Genomic DNA, 25,438 nt, shown 5'->3' with positions numbered 1-25,438 from the left:
ACTGAGCTTGAAGCTCTCATGTGGGCACCTGAAATGATGTAGTGTATTAAATGTGCTTAACCATAGCACAAATTATACTGAGCTAAACTAATGTTGTTTAGGTTTTACAATAAAGTAAGATAACTTTAATTCTAACTTCCTGTAACACTTCTTAACACACATTTCTGCTCTTAGCTTGCACTCTAACTAGTCAAGTAGAACATGTAATAATGATAGTTACTGCATATATAACATCTGGGCAGCAATAGATTTTTCTTAATTGATCTTTGGTCTCATTTTTCATTCTATTAAGAGAAAAGTGGATTGGGGATACAAATGGATCCACTTGATAAACATGGGAGGTGATATCAGATTGCAAATTACTTCAAGAAGACATAGAAATGAAGGTCAAAATAGAATCTGTGAAAAGTAGAAGATAGCATACAGGGGGAAAATTGTATACTCATAACAGCAAAAACTATAGAAAACATTTCTTCAAAGACATGTTACAGACAATTTGTTTTAATTCAAATCGCTGATTGTCACAAAGCTGGAAAAACAAGATACATATGATACACCCATCTGTCACCCAAACCTGTTATTTTAAATGTATCAATAAATCATGGCTTGCAAATATCCTAAACATACACATACTAATAAAAATCTACTGTATATACACGATATGGGACACCTGACCAATACACCCACAGGGACATTCATGACATTGCACTCTAAATACATAGACATTACTATGTAGTTGGTTCCCCTTTGTAGTTATAACAGCTTCCACTCGTCTGGAAAGGCTTTCCACAAGATTTTGGAGTGTTTCTGTGGGGATGTTTGGCCAGAATCCATAGAGCCCTGATCCCAACCCATGGAACACCTTTGGGATAAACTGACTGAGATTGCGTCAGTGCCTGACCACACAAATGCTGTTTCCAGAAGAGTGGAAGGTTTCATAGCTGCAAAAGGGGGAACCAACTACATATTAATGTCTGTATATGTAAATATATTTGCAATGTCATGAAAGTCCCTGTTGGTGTATAGGTCAGGTGTCCCATATAGTAGATATATATTAGTATATGTATGTTTAGGATATGTGAAAAATGTATAAAATCAATCGCAAACCACAGATCCTTCTTTATGATTTATTGATAAATTTTAAATTACAGGTTTGGGTGACAGATGGGTATATCATATGTATCTTGTTTTTCCAGTTTTGTGACAATCAGCGATTGAATTAAAACATGGCTTTGAACAACTATCTTCCATAGTTTTGCTGTTATCTGTATACACTTTCCCCCTTGAATGCCATTTTCTACTTTTCACCTTCATTTGTATGTCTTCTTCAAGTTCTTCCACACAAAATTCATCCAACCATGTTTTTATGGACACTGGAGCACAGACACCCTGGAATAGAAAAGGGCCTTCCTCAAACTGTTTCCATTACATGATCTGACGCTTGCTACTGTACTTGGTGATGTGAGGCTTGGCCATGGAAAACCCATTCCATGAGCTCCTGCCGCACAGTTTTTGTGCAGATATTAATGCCAGTGGAAATTGGGGACTCTTCAGCTATGAATTCAGCAAAGCATTGGTGAATTTTATACACCATGCATCTCAGCACTGCTGACCCTGCTCTGTGACTTTATGCGGTCTTCCACTTTGTGGCTGAGTTGCTGCTGTTCCTAATTGCCTCGCCTTTCCAACAATACCACTTACAGTTGACTGTGGAATGTCTAGCATGGGCATTGCAAAGGAGGCATCCTAGCACACTTAAATTTACATAGCTCTTCAGAACAAATGTTAGTAAATGCAGATGGAATGGCTAGGTGCTTGATTTTATACACCTGTGGCAATGGGTCCGATTGAAACCCCTATATTGAATAATTAAGGAGTGTCCCAATATTTTTGTCCATATAGTGTATACAGTATATCTATCTAATCATATATATAATATGTTTGACTGAACACATCTCCCTGGACATGATATACTCAACTCCTGTCATCTTCTAGCGCTCGCTTTGCTTTAAGAGGCCAATCACTGTCAATGAATGTCTGCGCACAGAGAAGGAGGGCAGCTGCTACAGCTTCTAGGCCAGGTATCCCAGAAGAATGCATACTAAAGAGCTCACCGACTTCTTTAATACGCATTATTCTTTAATGGGAGTGTCAGGGACGTTAAAATATGCCTTTAGTGTTGTCTTTTTTTTTTTTTGTTGGCTAACCCTCTAATCTTAACAAAAAATTGACACAAGACAGAAACAGGGCTAGATTGCACAATACACATGCACAAACAGTACACTGAAAAGGTCAAGCGTATTCATACGGTTTTCCTGAAGACAGCTGCCTTCTCAATAAACAATCCCAGGATCGGCTAGTAATCGCAAGTATCCTTTATCAGACTCTCTGCTAAGCTCCAAGCACCTGGTTCGCAATTTTTCCATTATTATTGAGCACGGAACAAAAGAAAAACCAGAAAAAAAAACTATAGCGGCAAGTAATCTCTATATTAATGTTAGGCATAAAGAAAAATAAAGGTGCTGCTACTCGCATAAACACTGCTATGAAACGCGACACTTGCAGCAGGCTTCATGACTTAAACAGTGCAACGTAAGGCAGTAATTACTTGCTCATTGCATAAAATGCTGCTCCCTGCCAGCCTCATAAATATAATTATCTTTTAATTCTAATGCCGTTCAGTGACTTTGTATCGTGACATGCACAGCAGACAGCTCCTAAACCACCGTGGAAGGCACATTAAGTCACACATTAAGCAGTGATTGCAAACCCTAGACGCTGCTATCGCTTGCACTATTGCCGTTATGTGCAGAAAGGGACTTGTGGGAAAGCAAGGTTGGTTGTTTTATTTGTCACCCGTGAAGCAATGTAAAAAAATGTGTCTTGTCAATTAAGATGTCGGCAGTTTTTATTATTGCATTTCGTGGATGTGTTAATTTCACACAGGGACTACAAACAATGGTACGCCTGGCGATGTAGCACTTAACATCAATTGTCACACCTATTTCTTGCTTTAACACTTCTCCCAACATTTCAAGCGGCAAAAGTGAGCTTTTTTTTTTTTTTGTTTTGCTGAGGTATGGCAACTTATGGAAACTTTGTATGCGATTTTGTGACCTACGTATAGAAGTAATTAAGAAAAAAAAAATAAATGTAGGAAATATAGGTTTATTTTATAAACCCATTTACTGCTTTCTTTATACACAGTATTATAACTAAGGATGCATGGACATAATTGGAAAAAGGTGTTTAGGTCCCATCAGAGCTGAAACATTAGGATATATTGTGACGTCTGAATGTGTGTGTGTGTGTGTGTATATATATATATATCAACTTATAGTTAAATCAACTTTTATTAACTCAAGGATGTGGAGATGAGAACGTGGCATCAAAAGGCCACAGCAAAGTGCAGTGCTCCTGATTTTCCTCTGTGATCCCTTCCTTCTTACCTCAAAAGGCAAGCAGGACGACTGGATCTTCTGGGTTCTGCCACCTGAGGAGGAGAACGATTGAATTCTTCACGGGAAGTCGGTAGCCAAAAGGGTCCCAGCTCCACTGTGGTATATCCAATGTGAGCAAATCTCCGTCAAAAATGTGTTACACATGTGCAAACCCCTCAGAAAACCCAATGGGAAATACAATAAATAAAAAAAAAGGTGGCCTGTACAGACCCAGTCCATAGCTGATTTTATAAAAATGTATCCATTACCTGCCGACTAAAAGGTCACGACAGTGAGGGAAAAAAGTGAAAGGGCCCCCGGTGAGTGCCTGGTATACCCTTTATCAAAACCCCACCCTGTGAAGATACAGCCAAACAGCACTGTTCATTTAGTAAAGAAACCTAATAGCAGACAACTGAGCCCCACCAACAATTGTAATGACATTGTACGTCTAATGCAGTAGCTATAAAGATTAACTATAGCAGCACAAAATCCTGCACTCAAACACCAAGAGGAATTTACTGCAAGCTCAGTTCAGTACACTTACAAATCTGGTTTTAGACCATTATTGTATTCGGTGATGTTTAGCGAATGTCATTTTCTAAGAAATTTGTAACCCTAAAGAAAATTCCACTCGTAGTATTTGCATTAAAAGAGTTTGTACTCGTACGTTTAACCCCTTCATTCCCCTATAGACGTACCGGGACCTCCAAAAAACGCCTATTAAGAAACCTCTATGGACGTCCCGGTACGTCCAGCCCTTCGTGCAGCGTCAGGGACACATCCCTGCCGCTGCACGGGAGACCAGGCTGCCGTTTGACAGCCTGGACTCCCCACTGACGGCAGAAGCCGGCATTGCCGGCTTTCTGCTGTCCGATGGCCTGTAACAGCTTCCGGCATGAAATCCGGTAAGCTGTTACACTGTAAACTGCCCGATTGCGCAGTTTCAAACGCGCGATCGGGCATTCCCTTCCGGGTTGCGTCACTGCTGACGTAACCCGGAAGGTCATCGGAGGGCAGGATATCCCCGCAGGACCTGCATAGAGATCACAATGTGATCGGTGCAGGGGGATCGAGGGGAGGGGAGTGAGAAACCATCTCTCTCACTCCCCCTCCCGTCCTGTAAGTGAATAGCTGGAAAAAAAAAAAGGTTAATTCATTTCGAAAATAATATTAAATAAATCATTAAAATAATAATATAAATAATACTAAAAAAAAATAATGTGAGCATTGTGACATCACTGGCATGTTCAGGAGGTCCCCTAAGAGGACCTCTAACCATTTCTGTGTTAAAAAAAAATTAAAAAAAAAGTAAAAAAATTAAAATTAAAAAATATATATAAAAAAAGATAAAGAAAATATTAAAAAACCTTACTTCCCATTGCCCTAGCATAATATCTAGACAGTATAACCCTCCTGCCCCCGTTCACAACCCCCAAACCCGTTAAGCCATAGGCATAAAAAGTATACAAAATTGTACACCTTATAGTATGCTCCCTGGTGCTAAGAAAGTATGGAAAATCTATATAAATTAGTTATTTCTGAAATCAGGACACCTGAATTGATAAACTTGGAGGGGATTTTCCATCACTTTACCTAATTTTGTGAGGATTCAGAGGGAAAATGTAAAAAGATTTAGTGTTTTTTTTCTAATCTTCGCTAGTTTTCACTAAATTTCTCATTCTAAATTTTCAGCTAATCATCCAACTATGGTATCAAATGAAAGCTCTATCTCTCCTTGAAAAAACAATTTATAGTTTACATGGGTACACTACTCACAGGAAAGGAGAATCATCGCTAAACCGACATACCCCAAAAATGGCAAAATTGCTCCGGGCTTTGAGGTACCAAAAACCCCTGGGATTGAAGGGGTTAACAGAAAAAAATCATATAGCTGAAAAAAATATAAATAAATATCAATCTTATTGTGTGTAAGGATGCAAGTAAAGCTTCCCATGGTGCAGTGCGCAGAATATTCTGTAAGGACCTATCTACTTGTCTTTAGCTAATGGAAAGTCTATAGACAAATCTACGGCTAATGTTAATCCTTGGCTTATGTCTTAGTTGTCTAAATCCTGTTTACAAAATATAACAATATTCCAAGTAAGTATCTACTTAATAGAAGTAAAACATTTTCCATGGATGTAACCTTCAAAACGTTTAAGAACAACCTTTAGCATCAGGGCTGAGTAGGCTTGAAATGGCCAAGACTAAAAACTTTTCCTTTTGGGCTATAAGCAGAGACTTGAAGGTTCTACTCTGAAGGAAATGTGTTGTGGTCCTCTTCTAACTTAGACCCTAGCAAGCTTCTGCAAAATTGTTGTGTTTAAGGGACTAAACATTCATAGGGGGCAAAATATAGTTATAGAGATGCTAATACATGTTTTTGCGTAACATACTAGAGATAAAAGGACATTGTCTAGCTAGAAGCGTTACTATAACGTATCACTGTATTTGCAAACATCTGCAGATGAGAAAAGACACGTAACAAAATCAACTTGGTCTTCACCTTAGATAATGAATTTATGAGAAACAAAGTAGGACAACAAAGTGAAATAAATATGGATTACTGGGGATCTTTGTGATTTTTTTTTTGCTGAACCAGAAAGAGTTAATGTACCTAAAAGTTAAATATTTTATAATATAGGAGAGGCAGATAGAGAAAGAACAAAAAACACATTTCCCCAAAGGGAGGACAGAAGCCACTAGGCTTGTGATCTGAGAATTCATGGTGCCAACACAAATATGTCTAAAAGGGCTTTATCAAAGTGTGTTGGAAAAATTCGGTTCCATATCGGCATAATTTCATTTTGTTGAATTTTATTTTTTATTTTTTTTTAATACTTATAAGACATTTACCGTAAAACCTCTCTAAGACAAAGAATATATTGTATTACTTACATGAATATTGCTAACTATTTAAAGTGTGGTACAAAGTAAACATTCTTCTCTGAACCTAATGCATTTTTAGTAATATATGAATATATTGGCTCAGATTTTGGTATCAGTTCATAAGAAATATGTGATTGAACTGGAAAGACTACAAAGAAAAGCAACAAAGGTTAAAAAAAAAACAAAAAACTATTCAAACTGTGCCAAGTGTCTAGCTAGACTTCTTACTATTTGCAAGAGGTGATCTCATCATGCTGTACAAATATATTCAAAGTTCTTATCTGCCTATTCCTGGAGAAATATTTATCTAACTGACAGGGTAGATCCATTAGAATTAGAGGTTCCAGCCCAAAAACGTAAGACAAGGCAGTGCAATGCGCAACCTGGGGAAATTGTGTTTGCTTTTTAAAAGTAAACTGAAGTTATTTTTTGTCAAGGAAGCCCAAGTTAATCCAGACAATTTGACAGTCATTGGGTGAAAGGTCCCCCCCCACATGTACCAAGAATGGCTGAGGCGCAGACAGACAGCATGAGTTTGTGTCTCCGTCTGATCAGCTATGGAAAAAACTGCACCTCACATAAGCCGAAGCCTTTCTTAGAGCCATTAATGGCTCTAAGAAATATGGCAAATTGTCAGGAGATATCCTGTTAGCTTTAGATCAATGCCTGATTTCTTTTTAAAAACTCTACTAAGTGTGTTAACAAGTCTGGCATTGCTGCTTTCGCGTGGGGGGGCTTTTACATTGTAAAGGCAATGGTGGTTATGAGTACATACATTTCTACAAGAATGTAGTTTGTGATATTTCTGTTTTATTAACACCTGTACAAACCTGGTAGAACATTAGGAAACACCGTAAAGTTTCTGGAGTGGTTTATATGCTAGTAAAAAGAGTTGGGAATGCCTAATGAGTAGTTTAATCGCAGACAAAATATGGCCGCTCTCCAAAACTTGTAGAAGAAATAAAATGCAACGTATCATTATTAATGGCCTATGTTTGCCTTGTAACTAGATAATCTGTGTTCCAATATTGTTAGAAAGTGATGAGGCTTTCATATACAATAAGCAATCCCTTATGTTTTAATATCCCATATCAGTACATGTACAAAACATCATCCTTGTAATTCAACTCATGAAACTTCTTGACTGCTGATGTACGAAGCAAAGTGCAGTTAGTGCACGTCCCTGCGCGACTGCAGAAGCTCCTTTTCTAGCTGTGCTCATTCGTTGCGGCACTCGCATTTTGATTTAAATGGAAATGTAAGAGACAGTGAAGCCCCTGGCTCACAATATCATTCTACTGTCACTTGCAATCCATCTCATTTAGATTAAGGAAGCTGCTACCCAAGCCGACCATGCTTTTGAATTCACTCTGGCAATCAACAATTGTCAAGGTTTGACTGGCTTGTACAAGCTAAACCAAAAATACTTTTATTGTACATGCATATGCCTGAAATAGACAATTATGCAAATGCTAGACAATTCAGACAATGATATAGTCAAACATTTTTCCTTGATCTTCAAACTGTTATTTAATGTAACAGAAACACACCAATCAGTTGATTTACTCTTTATAGACACACGACAGTGCCAATAAGATACTCCTGCTTACGAGCAAAGGGGGGCTTTGTGATGTCATCAAACTCCCCATTGCACCAACGTGGACTTTTATCGCATTCTAAATACATAGACATTAACATATAGTTGGTCTCCCCTGTGCAGCAATAACAGCTTCCACTCTTCTGGGAAGGCTCTCCACAAGATTTTGGAGTGTTTCTGTGGGAATCTTTTCCCATTCATCCAGTAGAGCATTGTCCGAAGTGCCTTGACGGGTACATAGCAAGACATTTTAATGTCTACATGTGTTATTTTAATTTAAGGCTTGGTTTTGTTTTTGTTTTTTTTAAGTTATTGTAGCGCAGACTTCTCATATGCCACATCTCATCTACTTCCACCAAGGGCAAAGCCTCGTTATTTAACTGATCCTTTTGGAAAATTTCATTTAGAGCAGAAAGGTTTAGCACATGAGCCCCTGTAAAGCTATTACAAATATCTTGAGGTCAGGCAGCAACTTGTGATGTGACGTGGCATCAGATGGCAGCTTTCCCATACAGAATAACAAAATAGAAGTAATTTTATATAAAAAAATATGAAAAAAAATTCACTAAATTAGGATTAGGTGACACTTCCCCCGTTTATACAGATTGAGGACTACAAAATGTTTAGACTTAATGTTGCTGTACTTGCTAGTTATTTTTTTTTCTTAAGTGTCAATAAATTATGCAGCGGTGTACAGTTTATATGGGGCAGTAAATACATGCATAGCAAATTTACGTTGGTACATACAGATACATAACCCTGCACGTAAGCTTGCCAAGTGTATGAAAGGCATTTCTCAAGAGGTAGTATGGTATAATATTGGCAGACCAAAAAAAGTAGTGACTATTAATGTATATGGGGATGAAGTGGAGGGTAGTGGAGGGAACCTCCCTTATTATTCATCATCCCACTCGCAGTGCAAGACACACCCAGTGCAAAAGTTAACATCCCTCGGTCCTTCTCATATACAGAGGTATATGATGCTTTAGCTGAGCACCGCAGGGCACGGTGGGATTCTGAACGGTTATTAAGAGAAGGCAGGTCCTTGGCCGTATCACTTTGCAGTTATGAAACCAAGGGAATGGTCTCCATTTGTAAACGTACAGTGGCAACATAAATGTTGGTGGCAACAGACTAGATCATAACAAGTAACTGCTTTATTTCTTACGGAGGCAGAGAGAACATTATTTCAAATCTACAAAAGGGATGTGGCACAGTAGAAGGGTTAAGGGGCTCGATGTACACTTGCGTATGTCGAATGCGAGCAGGGACAAGTTAGATTTTCAGAACCGAGACACTAGTCTCAGGCCTAACAGATTGGGAATGGATGTTTTAAAGGGACAGACCATTCATATACAATCCAGGAGTTATGCTAAAAGTATACTGACATTAAGCTGACGGACCAGGATTTCTAAATGCGTTTAACAAAGTTAAATAATGAGTGCTGTCTCCCATGAGAAAAAAAGTTTGGCTTATTTGCCAATTTAAAAACTGAATTGAAAGAATTTTCTTGTGTGACTTGCATATAAAGCTCTGACCTAGAATTATTAAGACTGCTATTCATTCCACTTAAGTAATACAAAATCGAATATGTACAATCTTTATTTCCTGTGCTCTCCACTTCAAAATGTAATATCAAATTAAATTAGGCACCCATTATAAAAGCAACTATGTAACTAAACTGCCACTTTGAATTAGACACATAAATGAAGGAAGAAGCATTGAAGCATATAGTGATCTCTAAACTAAGCAAAATGAAGAATTCTTTCTGGAAGGCATGCTATGAATTTAAAGAAGTTTAAACAATACTCCAAACAATACAATCCAAGAGAGAAAAAGGTGCCATATCCCAAATTCTTCCAAGTATTTTAGTGCCACCCACAAATGACTTATTGCCACCTAAAATCTTCTTTAAAAAAAAATCAGCCAACCAATGCGAAACATCCAAGACTTATCCTGAGACTCGGGTATATCTACAGTCCACAAAGCTTGTAATTTGACTACCTGGATACAGACAGATCAGTGATATTCAAAAATATTGATGGTTCACGATTAAAAGGGACAGCCCTTCTAAAGAGTAATGAATCTTACAGTACATTCTTCAGAATCCAAATATAAAAAAATATACTTACCAGATGTAGAAACCGTAGCCCTCCAGTCACCTTCTGATTCTTGCCACTAATTGGCTGTTTGAAGGAGCCAATCAGTGGCAGGAAAATGCTTCTATTTTAATAACTTGGATCGCTTTATGCTCATGCACATGGGGGTCTTAGACCCTTGCCTGCAGCACTAGGCCTGACAGGAGGAGACTATAGCATGTGCGAACACACAAACAGAAAGGGGCAACTACATATGAGGGTTTTGCAGAACATCCCATGCAAGGGGGGCACCATGCAAATTTAAAGGAATCTGGAATGGAATCATTTCCATTATAGAGTGTATACTGTCCCTTTAAAAACTATTTGAACTGTGATTTCATACATACAATAATGTAAAAAAAACATGTGTTAACTTTTTAAAGAAGAAGACAAGGAGTTTACTTTCTTGTGTTATGTACTCACTTTTCTACTAGATCTGCCAATTCTACCTCATATGGTCGAATATAGTGAATGAAGGTAAGAGTTCTTACAGATTTAAATAACACACACACACATATATATATATATAAGCTCATGTGTTATCTATATGCTCCACATTGGTGCAGCTATTTTAAGGTTAAAAAAGTAAAGTAAATAAGGGGGGTGGGAAATGATTAGGGTAGTTTTGCATCCACTCCCATAGGTCTTACCTTTCTCTGAGATACAACTGTCTCACGTTTAAATCTAGTATCTCCAAAATAGTTATACTTATTAAAAAAATACACAAAATGTAGCTTAACAAATTAATGTATTTTGCCAAAAGTGGTGGAAGTGACAGTTCCCCTTTAAGTATTTGGAGACCTAGTAAGAAACATTATATGGTACTTACTGGAAGTTTCTTTGCATTTTTCCAAAGTCGGTATACAGCCAAGTGTTGAGTAGTGTCTGGAGCATTATGCCAAGATGGGCTATCAATTCTAAAATGACTGGTGGTCACAGCGGCCCCTCTGGGATGCATTTGTAAAATTAACCATATTCTGTTACTAAAATAATTAAGTTTTACTGCTGGCATTTACATCTGTCGGATCTAAACCAACAATGGATGTTTATGCGATCCTAAAAGCTGTTCTTACTTTTGTAATCGACCTATTTGGTGAGAGCTGACATTGGTTCATGCAATGCCTGTCATGTTGGATAACAAACTATTTCCCACAAGCTTCCTCCTGTCTGTCAGCCATGACAAAAAAAAATGACAAGGGGGAACAATTTCCACAAGTGCTACAAATTTCGCAGAAACTTAAACAGGTCAAGATCAAAACATTAATCTGATTTTTTTTTGTAAAGCACCTAAGGGAATGTATTGAAACTGGATCTGTTAGTAACTTGGCAATATATATTTTTTTAAATGTATTTTGTAAAATGAAAATAAACAATAAAAGTGAACATATATATATATATATATATATATATCACTTACTCATATAATTGTCAATAATAAAAGTAAAAAAAAATATGTTTCATATAAGTATATAGAAATATATATTTAGAAACATTTCCAGACTTGCTATAATCTGCTGGTTTTGTCATAAATGTATGTTGTAAAATATAATATAAAATTACAATAATACACCACTGCATGCACCCTAACTGATTGATGTTCTGGCTCGGTTTCTTCCTCCCCTTCCCTGTGTATACTGAAAACATGAAGAGTACTTATGTAGCAGCGCAGCACGTGTGCTCCAGACCTCCCACTAAGGTCAATAGGAGCGCTGCAGTACAAAGAACATATATTTAAGAACTCTTCCTGGAAATAGAAAAAGGAAATATATGTATAAAAACAAAATGAGCTGGCACTTAGAGGCCTAGGCAACAGTCAACATTGTAAAAAGCTGGGAAGCACATTTCCCTTTGGCTGACCCCTATTGTGCCACTGCTCAATGGGTCAAAGGGCCGGTTACGAAAGATCTTTGATCTCTCCAACGGCTTTAATAGGCAATGAGTTCCTTAAAGTATCATTATATGACATCATATTCCATGGCTTTGCAGTGAGGGGGCAGCTGGGGTGCTGTCCTGGGCCTCCAAAAAGTAAATAGTCGTTAATCAGCAAAGTGACACTATGGCGGTTTTATTTGTTTGCATACAACTTTGTTCCTTTATTTCTCAAATATGCATGGAATAGACATAAAGCTATCCTGAACCGAAGTCTTCCAAATCAAAGACTGATTTTTTTTCCTCCCATGAATTAGAGAGAAGTTAAAGGATGTCACAGATAAGTTTTCTACACGTTTAGAAGAGGTGCAAAGGCAGAAGCATTACTAAAACATTAAACATACACCTTTATTTGAAATGTTAGACTGTCCCTAAAAACTCTAGCCTTCGCTTAGAAAAAAGCAAGACATAGGATGAAAATGTGAGTGTCCTTGAATGAAGACAGTGAAGTCTCCACCTGGGAGCCTCATCATCTTGCACATAAGTATCAGTAATACTCACTCGCCTTTGGATGTAAGGCATGTGCCATAATTCACCAACATTTCATTTTAATGTAATTAAGTTCATTATGAGGTTGTACTTGCCCATACAGATTACATATTTGGTGCACTTACCTCTTCCCCTGTAAGATAGTAAGCAGACAACAGGCCACCAACAAAACGGATATTGACCTCAAATACGGAGACTTCCGCATTCTGCAAAAAGACAAAGCAGTGGGTTTATGCACCGTAAATTATAGACAAGTAGTACTGAACTAGTAATAGAGAATTGAACAATGTTATTGTATACTTAATAGAATATAATGTTCGTTATTAAAAGTCCCTCTACTCTTTTTCATATAGTTCTGGCATCATAGTCTGTCTAACAGGTTAACGTGCTGATAGCCATGGATGGGTCAAACATCATGGCTTCACTAGTAAAACCCTAAGCTAGGAGATCATCAGTAAAATATTTCTCATCCTACAAAATGAAAGTATTGAGATACATAAGATAAGGGGGGGGGGAACGAAAATAAGCAGAAACAAATCGAAACATTTCAAAGTATACTTGAGCCGCTAACTACAAAGATTTGCCATATTCTTCACACATTTCAAGGCTTTTGAATTTTTAATTTGCAAAAAGACAAATGGGGATAATCCAAATGCAAAATTAATTGAAATTTATTGAAGATTAGTAAAGGACGCACACAATGAAGCTTCAATAGAGTTGGTGCATAACATGGATAGATACATCTTAATAAATGAAAAGATAATAACTGCACAGTTAACTATCAGTTAACAAATCTTAGAAGTTAAAGGCAGAAAATCTACGATCAGAAACACTTGTTTTATACACTCCAATGACCAATATAGGGATTTTTAAAACTAGAATGCTTTTCAATTAAACTATTACATTTTCAATCCAATTATCTTCATATTGTCTGTAGCTGTACCTCTGTGGCAAAAAGCGGTCCAATGTTCAAGTTAATGTAATAATATTAGCATATGGAGATTACACCGTCCATACCATCTTGTTATCAGCACAATATTTACATGTAACTCTTGTAAGTTTAGAAGCTGTGTTGCTCGTTCAGTATTGCTCAGTTGCTTTACGAGCACAAAACAGTTTCCTACATTTATTACAATCGATAGCTTGGAGTATAAACGTTCACAGAAGCAGTCCGTGACTTAAACATTTTGTGTATAAAAATATGCAGTATGTCCTATCTCTCAGTAATACTTATAAGGCCATGCTTTATTTGAAATCACAGAACACAGTTTAGTTTTCATGCATACATTATACAGGTTTGTTTTCAAGGTAAGGCTTGCGTTTTACAGGGAGGTTAGATGAAACGTCTAAACTTCAAAATAGTTTAAGCATGCTGTATATGATTCTTTCAGGGCTCCAAGTGCTTGCATCAGAGTCCAAGTGATTTCAGTGCCTTTGGCTAAGTAACGTCCTGGTGCCACAGGCGCTAAAGCAATTCCTCTGGTACAACTTCAAAGCACAGCTCCATCCTGCTTGGCAAGGATGGCGTTACTAACCTATACTAGAGAGACTCTAGCAGTGCCAGTGGCACGAGCGCCGTGCTACACCAGAGGGGCCCATGGGGAGAAAAAAATACAAGCACTCTGTATTACAAATGCTTAAACTGATTTACATGGGTACTACCTAAATAACTACTTGTTTTAAGAAAAATTATGGAATGTTGCAAAACTTCATAAATTTTGTTACACTGTAATATCGCTGATTGACTAAATATCAAAATGTGGCTTTTGCTCACCTTTTTAAGATAGCTGCAGCTTTTCTTTGCAGAGAGGGTAAACAAATGCACATTTCATCTCTAGCCATAAGATTTTGTCTGTTTTTCATAAAAGCAACGTGCAAATATCCGAGATCTAATCAGCCTATTGCTCTATTTTGACATCTGAAGGTTAAATGAGGACTTAGCATACAACTCCTTAGAAAACTTCTAATTACAAGAGCTGGCCTACAGTAATGTTTTAATACAGCCTTGCAGTCTTTGTTTTCCTATGGGAGCCTTCGGGAAATGAAGAGGTTATTATTTTTTATTATTAAGTGCCAGCATATTCTGAAGCACTAATACAAAAGGGTACAACAATGAACAAAACGTGTGCTGTAGCATCAGAACGCTTTCCCGAAGACATTACAATCACGCCTGATACAGGGTGTAAAACAATGATGTCAGAGTTAGTTGGTTTGACCCAGAGTTTCAGGCTGTGTGCCCCAACCTCAGGGTGAAGTGGAAGATTATCAAAGGCATACAGCCTAAAACCGACTCATTTCTATTCTACGCTGCTGTGATCATACATTAAACTTCCAATTGGTGCTTTTGCTGCCAGTATGCCATGATTGATACCACTGCTTTAATACAATTGCCTCAATGAAATGTATCTCTAAATAAGGAAAACTCAAGGTTTCCACGTGGATGGCTATTGGAGCCATTGGTTAACACATTTGGTGAGTCAATACATAGAATTGTCACAACGGGTTATTAAAGTGTTAATATCTAAAGCGCCTCAGGGTCCACTCATCAAGAAAGTTGGCAGGTATGGGTATGGTGGACCAAAACAATACTGATGAGGTGATTAAATACTCAAGAAGTAATAGCTAGAAATTGGAGATCCTCAGATCCAATATTGTGGACAAAAGTAAGATCGCAAATCTTACACCAATGCTATATGGAGAAGCTGATCCTAACACAAGATAGAGGAACTACTAAAACTCAGGAAATATGGGAAAAGTGGATTAAAACTATCCTAGAGGGCAAATTAGACTGGAAATAGGCCTGATTAGACACTTCATACTTATCTCTTTGGATTTAGGCTAAGGAAATACTATGGCCGGAATAATAATAATTAAAAAAAAAAATATATATATATAAGCAAACTCGAAAACCCCAAAAGAGTCCAAACGTACATATTCAGTATATCCATATACAAAAATATATGAAATAATGGAATCCACAATAAGTGTTGTGCCTGTACTTGTGAGTCTTTTTTATTGTATGATTTACATGTTGTATGTTTATTTATTGTACTGTGATTTTTACTGTTGTATTTCGTATTAAAAAAAAATAAAAAAAAAAAATACTCAAGAAGAGAGAGGTTTCCTCTGATTTGTCAAAGTATGAAATAAAACTACCCAATACATTGTAAAGGTCTTTAGCACTGTATATTGAATGCAAGATTTATTCATCACGTTTAAAAATGTACCTTTTGTTGAGTATTTGGGCACAGTAACTGTTAAGTCACACATTTATATAGCTCACACACAGGGCCGGCCCTACAATGGAGCCGAGTGGGGCAATTGCCCCAGGCGGCACTTTTGAAGGGGCGGCACTTTCCGCCACGCGCGTTTTTGTTTTTTTTGAAGCGGAGGAGAGAGAGAGGGGCGCCGAGTGGTTTTCGCTTACCCGCTCGGCGCCCCTCTCTCTCCTCTGTGAGCCCTCTAGCTCGGTCTCGGTGCCGGCTTGTAATGCTGAGCTCCGGAAGTGACGTCAATTTCCGGCGCTCAACATTACAAGCCGGCACCGTGGCAGAGCAGGGAGACTCGCCGCTGGACTGTTTAATGGTAAGTAAAAAGGGGGAGGGTAGATAATGGCATCGGCGAAGTTTAAAATGCCGCCTGGGGCGGCATTTTAAACTTCGCCCCAGGCAGCATTAAGTCTTGGGCTGGCCCTGCTCACACATTTGTATAGCAAGCAAAGTCATATTGTGCTCCTTACTAGTCAGAATTATTGAAGGAACTTGGGACATCAGGAGGCAACCAATACCTGAGCCACATTCTTTTTTCCTAAAGTACTGCTTGAACAAAAGAATGATAGCAAAAGAAATAAATGGCTACTGGAAAAATAGAAAGGAGAAAAGGGGTAGGGGATATAACTGCTCGTTTAGGAAGATAAATATTGATTAGTTTTTCCTTCATCTTTGTTAACAACACACATTACAGAATTTAAGTCTTCAACAGTTTTGTTTTAAGACACAACTGATGAATGTCCTAAAAGACTATGCACAAACACTTGGTGTTTTCAAACGCTTAAAATTTACTTGGAATTATTTTAACAAGTAACCAAGGAAACCCTTTCCCAACTCTTGGATTTTATGGGCTTACATTCAATTCTCGCTCCATGGAAGTTAAATTGCCTTTCTTTCACATGTTTTTTTATAAACTGTCTACTTTAAAAAAGAGGTTTGAATAATTGAATTAAATTAGCACAGCAGTTAGTTCATTGAGCTAAAATGTAATGAAATGTTTGATGAATAACTTTCTTTACACTTGAACTACATCAACTGCTTTTTAAGTGAATTTGACGATAGTGGCTTACAGGCATGAAGAGTGTTCAGTAATAAAAGATTGTTCTACATGTAAAATGACAGCAAACTACATGAAACAAAATCTCTAGAGATTACCGTCTTACCTTTACAGGTAACACGTCTCCATGCAGTGCTACCTAATCTTTTTATATCTAGATTTGAGGTTTTCCTCCAAAGCATTTATAGTAAAATGGTAAAAATCTGTCAACAATGTTGTCTCCACATGACAGTATAGGGGGGGGGGGGAAATGTAAAAAACTACATTACATATTACATTACATATATTATTTTGCTCTTATGTAGTATTTGCACGACCTCTGTCCAAAATGGAAAATACATTATTGAGTATTAATTTAATCTTTGAACTGCCAAATTACATTTTATGACGGCAAATAAATGAAATAATAATGTAGACTTTTAAAGAAAATACCACGTGTATTCTATTGTCATCCTTTAACCCCTTAATGACAAAGCCCGTACATGTATGGGCTCAAAATGCATTGTTTTTAAAGGGTTTAGGGACCGCCCATTTCCCTTAAGGGGTTAATGAAGAAGAATCTGGGTTTCCTAGGCTAGAGCAGATCCCAGTTTATATACAAATCAGAAAATGACATAGCAGATTACGAGGGTATATTTGTCTAAAAAAAAAGAAATGTTCAGACATTAGGTTTTATTCACTAAAGGGATAATTTGAAGGAGAATTATGGTTTCAGATTCTTGAATTCCCTATACATTTTGGACCTCTAGTGGGCTTCTCCTGCAGGAAGAGCTTGGTTGGCCCTGTGTCACTGAATTAAGGATTGCGCAAGGCTAGCTCAGTGCTTCAAACTAGAGAAACCTCACACCTTTTATAATGAATAGTGAAGTGAGGGAACTGGAACCAAAACTCTAATGTCAACTCTCCCTTTAGTAAACCATTTGTGCTATACTGGGTAGTCTCCTGTGAAATGCTGTTCTAGATATTTATAGACTGTTTTAATTCTAACTGGATATCATCACACACAAAACAACTCGGTGTGTAGTCTAATACAAGGCAATGTGTCTGCCCACTGAAACCTGGTTTCACAGATTACGGTCACATATAATTTATAGACCGTGCAATCAAAAACTAATTATGTCACATGTTAAAGAATAATTTTACATTACAGGAGTGGGAGTACATAACAATCCATTTCATCTTTCAGATAAGATACATGAAAGAACCTACGGTTTTGCCAGCTGCAATAACATTTGATTACATTAGAAGTATTCCTGAAATTAAAATATACATAGAGCTTTAAGGCTGCGGACTGCTTTTATGCAGTGATTATTCAGAATCCTTTCACACCAGCAGAGATTATTTGGATGATTTACAACTCTGCTTGAAGGTACTTTACAATGACAAAGAGCATTAAAATCATTCAAATATTCATAAAGCAACAGAGGTACACCCAGGCACAATACTGAGCATTCTGAATAGACAATTAACTATGAGATGCTTGAGAAGGGTCACTATGCAAACACTGAGAGGTTTGCTACGCGGGGAAACTAATGCTAAAATATTTAAGATCTTCGCTTTACAAACGCCGCATGTCTCATCTCATCTGATGTTGTGCTAAGAATTCAGTGTTTTAGGATTAATTTCTCTTTATTGCCCAAGAGTTCTTCATGTGTAGAGATAGCAGTTCTTAAACTCTATCCAGTTCACGTGAGAACATGCTAATAGAATCTATTTGACATGCTCGTAATTAGTATTCCTGTACTCTGCTGAAAAGTTACCGAAATGAACACGTTACCTACAAATGATCTAAAAAGGAACACTGTCAGAACGCTCATAAATCCATTAGTTCAAGTTGTGGGGCTATAGAAACATTTTAGTGAAACGGACTTCAGTCTATGAGACAACTTCGTTTTTGTAACGAGGAACACTGGTAATAGCATGCTACATGCTGGAGCTACAGTATATTTAGAATAATCAACCAAAATTAATTAAAAGAGCCGTTCCTTTTAGCAAAAGCAAAGCAGAGTCGTAGAAAGACAAAATTCCTACTAACAAAATGTGTACCCCCTACCAATGCCTGGAGAAGCTTCCCAAAGGAACGCAAGGTTACTAGCCTCATGCGCACACGAGTACTCTTCTGCCAACTGTTTACGATAGCATTAGAATTTTAGCTGTAAATTCTTAGCAAAACAACTTTCCAACATATACAATCCCATCGATACAGATTAGAGTAACATTAGTTTTAGTGTGTAAACATGAAGAAGTATGTTAAGTTATACAGATAATCATAACAACTTACCACACTGAACTCTAGGTTTTTTTCCACCCACTCTTTGGCATCGTTGAATTCATCTTTCATTTCCATGATATAAAGTGTGTCAAGGGCATCTACTACTGTGGCTCCTTGTATATTGCCTGAAAGAAATTGTGGTAACACGTGAGCAATTAAATCATATATCCAATATACAGACACATCACTGTTTAAATAAAGAACTATATAAACCCATTCCTATGCACCGTACAACTTCCCAATACAACACAATAATAGGAAAATAGCTCAATTGACCTATTAATGAACTTTTATACAATAAATAAAACATATGCACAATCTCTAGTGCATTGCATCATAACAGAAAAACATAATAAACCTGATGATTTTAAAAGGGTTATTTTTAACGATTAACTCAAAATCTAAACAGACACATTAGGACTCAATATGATCATATAATCCAACATTGGGAGCATCATTATTCTAAAGAATGGTTTTGGGGACCTTACAGAGTCCGGTATTAAAAACATTCATTAAGTGAAAGGAATACATCACTCAGTTTACATAAAAGTATCACTTCAGATACTCCGATTTGCCATTGTCCACGGTGAAACTGTACATCTTAGCCAAAAATTATAAAAGATATATATATATAAAAATTTAAAGCTAGAAGAATTTAAAACTGCGGGACAGGTGAGAAGCAAGCAAAAGAATGAAAGAACTGGGAATGTGGTCTTCATGGATAATACATTTCAGTGAAAAGACAGCATTCTTTGGGTTTTAGGGTTTTGTTTTGTTTTTTGACCAGTAGTTACAAACAATATTAGCTTGAGACAATTCACTTTAAAATGTGGCTTTACCACTACTGTGCAAAGTCTCTTTTTGGCACCGAACACAATTCGGAGTGCTCACTTATCTACTGCCACAAACAATAAACATGTGCCTAGCTCCAGTTACTGCTTGTCCCGTCCTTCTCTAGAAAAACTCTCAAAAACTGTGCCATCTAGTGTTTGTAGTCCATATACGAACATGCTAGGCATCATCTATATCCAAAGAACGCCACCTGGTCTCTGTAAAAAATCTTAATTATAGGCAGTGTTGCAGGCACATTTTATTTAAAAACCCTGTGTCTCTTCTCTTGCTTCTGTGATACATTTTTTTTTTACAAATGCTAGGCAAAGTTTGTAACTATTTATGTATACCTCTAGGGAGGTACTACATACTTGAGCATTATTAGTGATCATTGTGTATGCATGTTATTACTACCTATCTGAGAGGGTTATGTATCCTTTGTGTGTCAGAGGAACAGTCAATATAAAAATCCAGTCAAGCGAGGTTAGATCTAAGGCAAGCACAAATGAAGGTATGTAATGGAATTGGTTGAAGAAAAATCAAATGCAATTATCCAAGACATGTACTTATTACAGTATAAATAGTATAAATTACTTCTACTCCATTACAGCTGGTTCTACTACCCAAAAAATGCAACTGTATAAAAATAACCATGGTTTAGTCACTGGAGTAAAAGAACAGACAGATCTAAAGCAAAAAGTGGTTTGGGGGTTGTTTTTCCCCCAATAGGGCTGTCTTATATTTAGGCATTTTCTTCTTTCTTTCATTAGGATCCAAAGTTTGGGCATCTTCTTATAATAGAGTATTCAATATTCTCTTTCATAGCAGAACTCTGTTAGTTTATAAAGCTAACAATTTTTTCTGTAAGTATGATGGCCCACACAGGCAAAATAAAGAACACAGCACTGTTTCGTTTTATTCTAGCAAATCTATCACTTTTCATGAGCCATTTAAAGTTCTTTTTACATACCATCTATTTTTTTTTTTATTATTATTATTTTTTATATAGATAAAGCAATATTAGAGAAATTCTATCACCTAAAAGAAGACACTGGAAGTAGTGCTCCTTAATAAACTTGCATCAACCACTGAAAAGTAGAAAATACCAATAAATATAAAGGCTTCCTCTCAGAAAACGGTGGCTGAAAAAAACTTGCATGATGTAATACAACATTATTAATTACATGTCTGAATATTACTGCAAATTCAGGATATCCTTTACAATTATTTAAACACGATTAATACATTTAGGTGATTCTGTCCATCAAAGCCAAGATAATAAGAAATACAAAAAAGTCATATTGTTACAACACTGATGGATTTGTTGCAGTGAAACACATAAGAAGTGGTAGACATTGAGCAAACCCCCTCGCTCAAGTCAACCATTTGAAGGTGCTTCATGAAAAAAAAGTAGTTTTGTACATATAAACATGTGGAAAGGTGGAGGAGCAGTAAAATGAACAAGGTGGGAAATAAATAAAAAATGTAATGCTTACACTGCTTACATGTTCATGCAAACAGTAACTTATTTCATTCTTATACGTATGTCGTAATTGAGATCTTAACTTTCCCAAAGCTGCGTTCCCTTAGTGTGAGCTCAAATGCACATAAACTACAGCTTTCCTTATCTTCTCCCATTTTAAGTGCTTCCTCAAAATGCAATTTGTTAAAAATCCATTTAACCAACTCGCTTCCCCTTTCTACGTAGAGGACAGTAAGTGCTCAGTACTACCAATACTACTAAATGTCTTACTACATAATGTGGACCTTGTGATTGATATTCCCCTGCACTTTTTACGCTGGAATCATCTAATCTACGTGGGTATTTAGAGCTCTGAAAATAATTAATGACTATGCCAATCGCATCATCGCTGTTAAACCATTCCTATCATGAATACTGGCTAGATCTTACAAATACACATAATACAAATAAACAGTCTGAAAAATCAATGTAGAAATCTAGGACATAGATTCGTAATGGCACATCGCGGATCGGGTTGACAGATTACTGGGAGGGGCTGGAGAAGACCCAGCAGTCATGGTGCACATTGGCACCAATGACAAAGTGAGAGGGAGGCGGAGTGTCCTTAAAAATGATTTCAGGGACTTAGGTAGCAAGCTTAAGGCAAGGACCTCCAAGGTAGTATCTTCTAAAATATTACCTGTACCACGTGCCACACCAGAGAGGCAGCGGGAGATTAGGGAGCTAAACAAGTGGCTCAGAAGCTGGTGTAGGAAGGAGGGGTTTGGGTTCATGGAGAACTGGGCCGACTTCTCTGTCGGATACAGGCTCTACGGTAGGGACGGGCTGCACCTCAATGGGGAGGGTGCAGCTGTGCTTGGGGAGAAGATGGTCAGAAGGGTGGAGGAGTGTTTAAACTAGGGAAAGGGGGGGAGGGAAACTACAATATAGACGGGGAAGATAGTGTAGATAGAGAGCTGGGGCTTATAAATGTACCTGGGGGTGGAGCAGAGGGAGGGGTTAGAATAGTTAATAGGGATAGGCTTCATAGGGAAAAAAACCATACACCTCTAAATTGTATGCTTACTAATGCCAGAAGTCTGACCAATAAAACTGACGAACTGGAGTTAATAATGTCTGAAGAAACTCATGACATAGTGGGTATAACAGAGACATGGTTGGATGATAGCTATGACTGGGCGGTTAACATACAGGGGTATAGTCTATTCAGGAAGGATCGGAAAAAACGAAAAGGGGGAGGAGTTTGCCTTTATGTAAAGTCCAGCCTAAAGGCCACACTGCGGGAGAATATATGTGAGGGAAATGATAATGTGGAGTCATTATGGGTAGAAATATATGGAAAGAAAAATAATAAAATACTGATCGGGGTTTGCTATAAGCCACCAAATATAATGGAAGCAGCAGAAGATCAATTATTAAAGCAAATAAACAAGGCAGCTAATCACAATGAGGTGGTTATTATGGGGGACTTTAACTATCCCGACATAAACTGGGAAACCGAGACCTGTGAATCTCATAAAGGAAACCGGTTTCTGACTATAAGTAAGGATAATTATCTGTCCCAAATGGTACAGAACCCGACCAGAGGGGGCGCCCTACTGGACTTAATATTAACCAACAGACCTGACAGAGTAACTAATGTGCAGGTCAGGGGACATCTAGGAAATAGTGATCACAATATAATACATTATAACTTGTCCTTCAATAAGGGAACTCTTAGAGGAGCCACAAGAACTATGAACTTTAGGAGGGCAAAGTTTGATCAACTAAGAGAAGCCCTTAACACTGTAAATTGGGAAAATGTCCTCAAAAACAAGAGTACAGACGCTCAATGGGAGATTTTTAAGAATATCTTAAATTCTCACTGTGAAAGGTACATACCGTATGGGAATAAAAGAGTCAGGAACAAGAGAAAACCAATGTGGATAAATAAAAATGTAAAGGGGGCAATAAATGGCAAAAAAAGGCATTTAAGCTACTAAAACAGGAAGGCAGTGAGGAAGCACTAAAAAGCTATCGGGAAAAAAATAAAATATGTAAAAATCAGATAAAAGCAGCAAAATTGGAGACAGAAAGACTCATTGCCAAAGAGAGTAAAACAAACCCCAAAATGTTCTTTAACTATATAAATAGTAAAAAGGTTAACAATGAAAGCGTTGGCCCCTTAAACAGTAATGAGGGAGAAGTTATAGACGGGGATCAGGAAAAAGCTAATCTATTAAATATATTCTTCTCTGCTGTATTCACAGAGGAAAATGAAATGCCAGGTAATATACAGCAGGATGAGATAAATGCCCCAGTACATGTCGCCTGTCTAACCCAGGAAGAAGTGCAGTGCCACCTAAAAAAAATCAAAATAGACAAATCACCAGGTCCAGATGGCATTCACCCCCGCGTTCTAAGGGAGTTAAGTAATGTAATAGACAGACCCCTATTTCTAATATTCAAGGACTCTATAGTGACAGGGTCTGTTCCCCAGGACTGGCGCATAGCAAATGTTGTGCCAATATTCAAAAAGGGGACAAAAAGTGACCCGGGGAATTATAGGCCTGTTAGTTTAACTTCTGTTGTGTGTAAACTGTTTGAGGGTTTCCTAAGAGATGCTATTTTGGAGTATCTCAATGAAAATAAGTGTATGACTCCATATCAGCATGGGTTTACAAGGGATCGGTCCTGTCAAACTAACCTGATCAGCTTTTATGAGGAGGTGAGCTCAAGACTGGATCGGGGTGAATCGCTGGATGTCGTATATCTTGATTTTTCCAAAGCATTTGATACGGTGCCACATAAAAGGCTCGTACATAAAATGAGAATGCTTGGGCTGGGGGAGAATGTGTGTATGTGGGTAAGTAACTGGCTCAGTGATAGGAAACAGAGGGTGGTTATTAATGGTACATACTCTGAGTGGGTGACTGTTGCTAGTGGGGTACCACAGGGGTCAGTTTTGGGTCCTATTCTTTTTAATATATTTATTAATGACCTTGTAGAGGGATTGCATAGTAAAGTATCAATCTTTGCAGACGATACTAAGCTCTGTAACGTGGTTAACACAATAGAGGACAGCGCACGAATACAAATGGATCTGCATAGGTTGGAGGCTTGGGCTGGGATGTGGCAGATGAGGTTCAACACAGATAAATGTAAGGTTATGCACATGGGGAAGAAAAATCCAGGCTGGGAATATGTATTAAATGGGAAAACACTGGGGACGACTGACATGGAAAAGGACTTAGGAGTTTTAGTTAACAGTAAATTTACCTGTAGCGACCAGTGTCAGGCAAATAAAATCATGGGGTGCATCAAAAGGGGCATAGATGCCCACGACAAGGAAATAATTCTACCCCTGTACAAGTCACTAGTCAGACCACACATGGAATACTGTGTACAGTACTGGGCACCAGTGTACAAGAAAGATATAGTGGAGCTGGAGAGGGTTCAAAGACGGGCAACCAGAGTAATAAGGGGAATGGGAGGACTACAGTACCCAGAAAGATTATCAGAATTGGGGTTATTTAGTTTGGAAAAAAGACGGCTTAGGGGGGACTTAATAACTATGTATAAATATATAAGGGGACAGTACAGAGATCACTCCCAGGACCTATTTATACCCAGGACTGTATCTATAACAAGGGGACATCCTCTACGGCTGGAGGAAAGAAGGTTTCTACATCAGCACAGACGGGGGTTCTTTACAGTAAGAGCGGTGAGATTATGGAACTCTCTGCCAGAGGAAGTGGTGATGGTAAACTCAATAAAAGAGTTCAAAAGGAGCCTGGACGTGTTTCTTGAAAGCAATAATATTACAAGTTATGGATATTAGATTAATAGGGACAGAACGTTGATCCAGGGATTTATTCTGATTGCCATATTTGGAGTCGGGAAGGAATTTTCCCCCTGGTATGGGGCAATTGGCATCTGCTTCATAAGGGTTTTTTGCCTTCCTCTGGATCAACACAGTAGGGACACAATATGTATATAGGTTGAACTTGATGGACTTTGGTCTTTTTTCAACCTTATGAACTATGTTACTATGTTACTATG

The 25,438-nt window shown here is 37.7% G+C and overlaps 1 protein-coding gene across 1 annotated transcript in view; it reads right to left on the bottom strand.

Moving 5' to 3' along the window:
* The window catches only part of LOC149288042 (mannosyl-oligosaccharide 1,2-alpha-mannosidase IA-like), a 128,838-nt gene that overhangs the window by 48,445 nt on the left and 54,955 nt on the right, over positions 1 to 25,438 (bottom strand). The window contains exons 3-4 of the mRNA XM_089492174.1: positions 19,093 to 19,208; positions 12,611 to 12,691 (exon numbers count right to left, since the gene is read on the bottom strand). Of these exons, the coding sequence (XP_089348300.1) occupies positions 12,611 to 12,691; positions 19,093 to 19,208 (197 nt within the window). The remainder of the gene's footprint in view (positions 1 to 12,610; positions 12,692 to 19,092; positions 19,209 to 25,438) is intronic.

This window comes from Sceloporus occidentalis, unplaced genomic scaffold (genome assembly GCF_023333645.1).
Source record: "Sceloporus occidentalis isolate IW3139 unplaced genomic scaffold, rSceOcc1.0.p SCAF_54, whole genome shotgun sequence".
Taxonomy (NCBI): domain Eukaryota; kingdom Metazoa; phylum Chordata; class Lepidosauria; order Squamata; family Phrynosomatidae; genus Sceloporus; species Sceloporus occidentalis.
The sequence above is the reverse complement of the archived record's forward strand: the minus strand, read 5'-3'. Positions and strand labels throughout refer to the sequence as shown.